The following is an 8,188-nucleotide window of genomic DNA, read 5'->3' on the forward strand; positions in this document are numbered from 1 at the left end:
AATAGTATCCGTGGTTGAGCCCGGTTAATGGCACAGAATACTCAAAACAATGAAGGAGACGGGTCAAAATACGGATGATCTTCAAAACATTGCAGGCTCAACAGGAGACAATAGCTCAACTACAAAACTAGAGTCGCGTACCGAGCATGATCGAACCCGATCCTTCTCGTCAGATCACTCGCTGGGAGGAACTGGTCGCGGAAAGGTTAAATAGGAGCGAGTCGGGTAACAACCGCGAAATCATAAAAATGCTCGAAGAACTGACAAAAAGAATAGAATCAGGGGAAAAGAAAATTGAAGCAAACGACAAAAAGGTGGAAACCTACAATTCTAGGGTCGACCATATCCTGTGAGAACCTCCAATATTGAAAGGCTTGGATTCCAAGAAGTTTGTACAGAAACCTTTCCCTCAGAGTGCGGCTCCAAAGCCGATCCCTAAAAAGTTCTGCATGCCCGAGATTCCTAAGTATAACGGGACGACAGATCCAAACGAGCATGTGACTTCATACACATGCGACACCAAAGGAAATGACTTGGAGGATGATGAGATCGAGCCTGTCTTGCTGAAGAAATTCGGAGAAACCCTGTCAAAGAGAGCCATGATATGGTATCACAACTTACCCCCTAATTCTATTGACTCATTTACTATGTTTGCAGATTCTTTTATGAAAGCACACGCCGGAGCTATCAAGGTTGAAACCAGAAAATCGGACATCTTCAAAGTAAGGCAAAAGGATAATGAGATGCTCAGAGAGTTCGTATCTCAATTTCAAATGGAACGGATGGACCTACCACCAGTCGCTGATGACTGGGCCGTTCAAGCTTTTACCCAACGACTCAATGTTCGAAGTTCGGTGGCTTCACAACAATTGAAGCAAAACCTGATAAAATATCCCGCTGTCACTTAAGTTGACGTGCATAACCGATATCAATTAAAGATCAGAGTCGAAGATGATCAACTGGGGGCTCCTTCCGAGTTCATTTATCCTATTAGAGTCGTCGACAAAGTCAAAAGAGATATTGATTGTGAACTAAGGTCGAAGAGGAATCGATATCAGCTGTACAATGAGGGTCAAAGAAGCAATGGGTCCGGACGGAGTTCTGTACAAAATAAGAGGAGAAACGACCGAGGTTAGAGAAACCGGGGACTCATGAGCAATTATGGTTTCGACAGGCCTATCGGACCCAAGGAAGCGCCGAGCTTGTGAGAATATAACTTTAACGTAGATACTACTGCTATAGTATCAGCTATCGGATGCATCAAAGTTACGAAATGGCCTCGACCTCTACAATCCGACCCAGCCCAAAGGCACCCGAACCAAATGTGCAAATATCATGGCACTCACGGCCATAGAACCGAAGATTGCCGATAATTGAGTGATGAGGTAGCTCGATTATTCAGCAACAAATCTTCAAGAATTCTTGAGTAACTGAGCCAAGAATTACTTCAAAAATAGGGACTCCAATAAACAAACCGAGCAAGAAGAATCTCAACACATCATCCACATGATCATTGGAGGGGTCGATGCCCCTCAAGGTCCGATGTTAAATTGCACCAAAGTATCCATCACGAGGGAGAAGCGGACTCGAGATTACATACGAGAAGGAACTTTGTCTTTCAACGACGAGGATGCAGAAGGAATCATGCAACCCCACAACGATGCACTGGTAATATCTGTACTCATGAATAAATCTCGAGTTAAACATGTGTTAATTGATCTAGGTAGCTCGGCCAACATCATTCGATCAAGGGTCGTAGAACAACTCGGCCTACAGGACCAAATCGTGCCTGTAGCTCAGGTGCTAAACGGGTTCAATATGGCTTGTGAAACTACTAAGGGAGAAATAACATACCAATGAACACCGCCGGGACCATCCAAGAAACCAAGTTTTATGTGATCGAGGGGGGCATGAGGTACAATGCCCTGTTCGGGAGACCATGGATTCAGAACATGAGGGTCGTACCCTCGACCCTTCACCAGGTGCTAGAATTCCCAACGCCGGGAGGGATTAAATCGATCTACGGGGAATAACTGGCCACAAAGGAAATATTTGTAGTCAAAGAAATGATTCCTATATCAACACTGACAACATCAAAGGAACTAAGTTCGAACACAAATAGGGAAACCAAATAGCAATTATCGACATTAGCAACGACCCAATCAGATAAATAGGGGACCAACGAAGATGATGATTACGAGGTTCCCAGATGTTTTATAGTACCCGATATTCTGATGCTATGAAATCAACGGTCGAAGAGCTGGAGCAAGTCACTTTGATCGAGCATCTACCCGATCGGAAGGTATACCTAGGCATGGGGTTAACCTCCAAGTTCAGGAAAAAACTCATTCAATTTCTCATAACTGACATAGATAGTTTTGCTTGGTCCCATCTCAACATGACAGGGATCCCACCAAAGATCACTACTCACAAGCTGAGCCTGGATCCAAAATTCTATCCGGTCAAGCAGAAAAGGAGACCCCAGTCCGAGATCAAACATACATTTATCAAGGACAAGGTAACTAAAATCCTTAAAATAGGATCCATCCGGGAAGTCAAATACCCGGAATGGTTAACAAACGTAGTAGTAGTCCTTAAAAAAAGGGAACAAACTGAGAATGTGTGTGGATTATAAAGATTTAAATAAAGCATGTCCCAAGGACTCTTTCCCTTTGCCTAACACCGATCGCATGATCGATTCCACGGCCGACCACGAGATCCTCAGTTTTCTCGATGCCTTCTCCGAGTACAATGATAACTAGGGATTTTGCTACATTTTATACTCCTTCTTGCTTAAGTGTTGATTAGAAATATGTACAAAATAGTCCCAAAGGCTCACAAGTTGTGCTTGACTACAGGTTTGATCAACAAAGTGACAAGATGTCAAAGATCAGCTCAAAAAGGAGTGAAACTTGCACAAGTATCAAGGCAAGACAAAGCTTAGTCAAAACAAGGCCAGTGCGGCCGCACACCATTCTGTGCGGCTGTAGACATGTGATTTTTGACCCTCCCTAAGATTTTTATATTTTAGCACGTAAATATTTATTTTAGGCCTAATATAGCTATTTCAACTCATTTTTACTCTTTTACTTTTATTTATTACAAGAAAACGAAAATTACAAAAAAAATAGGTTCATTAATGTTTTATAGTCATTTTTTAACCTTGAAAAATACCAAAAAATAGTTTTGTTTTAACGGTCAGTCTTATTTTAATAATTGTTTAAGTAAGGCTAATTAATATTTTTTAGTTAATTAAGCTAATTTTAAGCATAGCTAGTCATAAAGGCCCAAGTTTCTAGCCCATTCCGTAAGCCCAATACCCAATACCCATTAAGCTAATCCTAGGGACCCTTCTAGACTCTTCTTTGGAACAAAAAATAAATAAAAAGACCCTAAGGACCTAGGAGCAATTAACACAAAAATACACATTTAGACCTAGATATATATAATAGGGGTAATGCCTAATGCTGAAGGGGATGAAAAATACACACACAAAATAACGCCTGGAGAGAGCTAAAAAGGGCCTTGGACCTCATCGTCTTCAGCACAGCCTTCAGTTTCTTCTTCTTCAACAATAACAAGCATCAGCCGTCCTCATCATCTTGAAAACTCCCAAAAAAATTAAACCTCAAGCCGTCGTAACCTTTCTTCTACACCAAAGAAAAGCATCCACTATTCCCAACCTCCCTCCGTTGTTGTTCGTCGGAGTTCCGCCATCTCCGGCGAGTTCTCTTCCACTTGAAAATAGCTCAAACGCAACTGTAAATCGGTCCAAAAACCAAAGCCGATTTGATTTAAAACCACCGCAAAAATAGTCGAGGTTGTCTTTGAGTTTTCCGGTGTCGATTCCGGTCTCTGTTCGCATCAAATAACTACTGCTGTAATTTTTTTGCCAAAGGAGCATTTAATGAGGAAAGCTGTTTTGAAGGTTCATTTCCAGTTCTCCTTTTATTTCATTAGTGTTTTGCTGTGTGTTTCCCTAGATATTGTTATGAAATAAATATCTATTATTCATTAATATGTTACTTTGTATTTGAGTGTTAGTAGAAGATCACGTAAAAATCTTGAATATGTTTTGATACTTCCTTTTATGAATGAATTGGTTTCTCTTCACTTTTAAAGATAGTATATTGTTTACTGTTTGGCTGGATGACGCCAACTTTGCCATTGCAAAAGTATGGTTGGCTTATTTTGTCAGATGTTAGGCGAATTCCTATAATAAGATAGTTTGGAAAAAAATTAATTTGTTATTTATTTGTGAATGCTGTATCAAATTTCCAAAAATCATGAGCTTTGTACAATTATTTATTTATTGAAATGAATTATTTATTAGTATTAAGCTTGTCTAGTTTCATTGGTAGATTGAGATATGATGTTTTTATTTTGTTTAAGTTAAATAATGAAAAGAGATTTGGGTTTACTGCTAGTTGGCTATGGGGTCTGATTTAAGTTATTGGGTGTGGGTACATGCTACAAGATAATTGGGTCTATTACCTTGATTTTGCTTATTTGGCCTTTTTCTGAAATGGCAATATTTTTTAAAAAAAAAACTCCATAATTTCCACCGTGGTAATTCAAAAGCCTCACAATCAATAAACATCCGTAGTGTGTTTTAGTTGAGTAAAGCCCTTTGGAATAATTTGAGGCGTGCCGTGCCGAATAAAATCTCAAAATGCACGGACCTCGCTTAATTAATTTTTAAATCCTTAGAATTCGAGGCGTGCCGTTTAGTTGAATTTCCATGGCCCTCGTGAATTTGAAAATGCATAGTTGCTTTAGGCGCGCTATTTAATAATTTACCTTCCTAAACTCAGGTGCGCATTTATGTGACCCAAATCCAAATCTCAACAATGTTAGATAGAATATGTCGAGAGCCACGGGTGCATTTATGTGACGTGGTTCAAGACGTATTTTAAATGACGTTGCAATTTTTTCTTATAATTAAATAAAAGAGGTTATAAAGTTAAAATTGCACCATAGGTTAAAACATGTACTAAAATCAAGTAAATAGGCCAATTATAACAGTTGAGCGACCGTGCTAGAACCACGGAACTCAGGAATGCCTAATACCTTCTCCCTGGTTAACATTATTCCTTACCTGGATTTTTGTGTTCGCGGACTGTAATACAGAGTCAATCTTTTTCTCGATTCGGGATTTGAACCGGTGACTTGGGACATCATAAAATTATCCCAAGTGACGACTCTGAATTTTTAATAAAATGATCCCGTTTCGATTGTCACTTTAAATTGGAAAAAAACTCTCTTATACCCTTCCGGGGTGTAGGTAAAAAAGGAGGTGTGACAGCGGTCCGCACAAGTGAGGTTCAGAGAGCATGCAACTCCGGAAAATCAGGCAATGTGACCGCATGGGATTTAATGCGGTCCGCACTGAAGTTACTGCGGCCGCACTCGATTTAGTGCGGTCCGCGCAACCAAGGATCAGAGAATTGTTATTTTCGGAGATTGAAGCTAATGCGGTCCATGCTCCATTTCATGCGGACCACACTAGAGGCCATCACGACCGTAGTCCATCCTGTGCGGTCCATATTGTCCCAGTTCAAAGAGTTCGATTTTCAAGTCTAGAGCCTTAGTGCGGCCGCACGTGATTTTGTGTGGTCCGTACTAGCCTCGCAGGGGTAGTTTTGTCCAGATTTTTCTGCTTAGTATAAATAGCTTCTTTTCCTATTTTTAGGTTATCAGATAGTTTTAGCTGAGAGCTGTGCTCGTGGGTTCGAATATTTTAGTTATTTTGGAAAATTTTATCTACATTTCAACATTGAATCTTCTTGTTTATCTTAGTAATTAATTAATATGAGTTTTTCTTCATCTATTTCTTGCTTTTCTTCTTTAATTATGAGTAGCTAAACCCATAAGCTAGGGTTGTGGCTCAACCCTGGTGTGGGTAAGTGATGGGTCTTGTGTTTTAGGGCTAGATTGACTGTGAGTGTTTGATATTTGGGCTAATTTCATGTTTAATTGCTGAATTAGTGGTTGCAAACACTAGTTTGTGTTTAGTTGACTTTAGCTCTTCTTGAGAAAGAGAGCTTGAGTCTCTGAAATTGGTCCAACAAGGAATTGGGGCGTACTCAAGAGATTGATAGCCCCAATTAAAGGGTTAAACCTCGAGAGAGTAATACCCGACTTGAACCTTGATTGCTTGTGCAAATTTGCACCCAATTGGTCTTGAGAAAGTCAATTCGGGCAAAATCACTTGAACTACCGAGAGGTGTAGAGTGGGTAAAATCGTGCAACGGTTATATTATACTTCCCAAATATGTCAATCATGCCTTAGACTCAAGTATCCGTCAATTGACCACCTAGGCGAAAATCACTACCCTAGTGCCTTTGAAACAATTTGAACAACCCACAACATTTTACTCTTAGCTTATTCTAGTTTAATTTACCATTGTAGTTTGATAAAAGTAGAAGTAAAACAAAAACCCAAAAATGTTTAGAAGTGTAATTTGGAACACATACCCAACTCAAAATTAGATAGATACCCGACTCCAACATCTAGCTCTCTGTGGAAATCGATCCCGACCCTAAATCGGGTAAAAGCTACTTTGACCCTCTTTTGCTACTCAATAGTAGTGCAGGGTAGGCCGCGATCAACTTTTTGGCGTCGTTGCCGGGGAACTAATGGTTTTGGCTATCTATTTAAATAGTTTTGTGTATTGTTCTTCTTTACTTCTTTGTTACTAATTTGTTTGTGTCAGAACTCAGGTACCAAATGGCAGCGAACAACGTAAATGACCCTCTTGGAAATGTGATTGCGGGGGAGGAGGTAGATGATGTCGGAGATGATGAGGTGCCTCTTATACCTCAAGGACAACGTAGAGGCCGCCAGGCTAATGCTAATGTTAATGACAATATTCCAGACCCTCCTCCGCCACCTCCAAGAGTGGTTCCTAAAGTTCTTTCGAACCAAGGCTATGCAAGTGCTATTGTCCCACCCCAAATCCGGCAGGCAATTTTCAAATAACCAATGTGATGTTGACCTTACTAGAGCAACGCAGGTACTTCACGGGCACTGTAAATCAAAATATTTACAAATATCTCAAGGGGTTCATGGATACATGTTGGGGGAGCAAACAAACTAATGTGTCCGAGGATGCTCTTAGGTTGAGCCTCTTCCCATTCTCACTTAAAGGGAAGGCATTGGATTGGCTAGAGCGACTTCCCAACCATTCTATCACTACTTGGGATAAGTTGGCGGACAAGTTCATTGCAAAATTTTTCTCACCAGGGCATATGGCTGCATTGAGAGATGAGATCTTGGCATTCAAGCAAGAGCCCACGGAACCTTTTCATGAAATTTTGGAGCGTTATAGAACAATGGTGAAGGAATGCCCCAACAATGATATGACTGAAGCGATGATCCAACAAACCTTCTACCGGGGCATTAATACAACAAACCAATGCATAGTGAACCAACTTGCTGGGGGCAACTTTATGAAGCTGTCGTATAATGAGGCTTGTGACATTCTTGACGAGATGGCTGACACTTCTTCCGCTTGGCAAAGTAGAGCCAATGTGCCCCAGGGTGACCCCACGGTTACCCATTTGCACAAGGAATTACATGATCATGGGCAGGCTATAGCTGAGATGACAACTACAATGAACCAACTAGCAAAGGCACAGTTGCAACAAGTTCAAAATCCGCGCCAAGTGAATGCCATGAAGGGTGTTAATATGCTTGTCAACAAAAAAAGACAAAGAGGGCAACAAAACTAAGGGAAGTCGGAGCAATTTGATAATGATTGTGGTGGATTTCAAAATGATGATTATGATGAACAAAGTTAAGAGGTGCAATACGTGAATATTATTAAGGCCAAAGAGACAATTCTTCCAACCAACAACAATGGAGACCCCAAGGCAATTGGGGAAATCAACAACAAGGCAATGGTAATTAGGGGAACAACAACCAAAATAAGAACTGGGAAAATCAGAACAACAATCAAAGCAATCAAGGAAATTGGAATGGTAATAACAGCAATTGGGGTGGTAATAACAATCAAGGTGGATGGAACAATGGAAACCAAGGAAACCGGGGGCAAGGCTTTCAAAGGCCCCCAATGTACCAACAACCGAACAATCCGCCCCATTTCCATCTGAAGGTCCTAGTTCTTCTAGCAATGATATGGGTAGAATTGAAATGATGTTCGAACAGATAATGGAGAAGAATGCA

General features: G+C 40.6%; 1 protein-coding gene across 1 annotated transcript; it reads left to right on the forward strand.

The window, feature by feature from the left end:
• Positions 1 to 449: 449 nt before the first annotated feature.
• Positions 450 to 908, forward strand: LOC138884300 (uncharacterized). The gene has a single exon (XM_070165411.1). It carries the CDS (start codon positions 450 to 452, stop codon positions 906 to 908), a length of 459 nt encoding a protein of 152 aa, XP_070021512.1.
• The last annotated feature ends 7,280 nt before the right edge of the window (positions 909 to 8,188 follow it).

The sequence above is a fragment of the Nicotiana sylvestris genome, chromosome 2 (genome assembly GCF_000393655.2).
Source record: "Nicotiana sylvestris chromosome 2, ASM39365v2, whole genome shotgun sequence".
Lineage (NCBI taxonomy): Eukaryota > Viridiplantae > Streptophyta > Magnoliopsida > Solanales > Solanaceae > Nicotiana > Nicotiana sylvestris.

What these genes read in the sequence shown, in the direction of transcription:
- LOC138884300 (XM_070165411.1), top strand. Translation starts at nt 450, where the DNA reads ATGCCCGAGATTCCTAAGTATAACGGGACGACAGATCCAAACGAGCAT.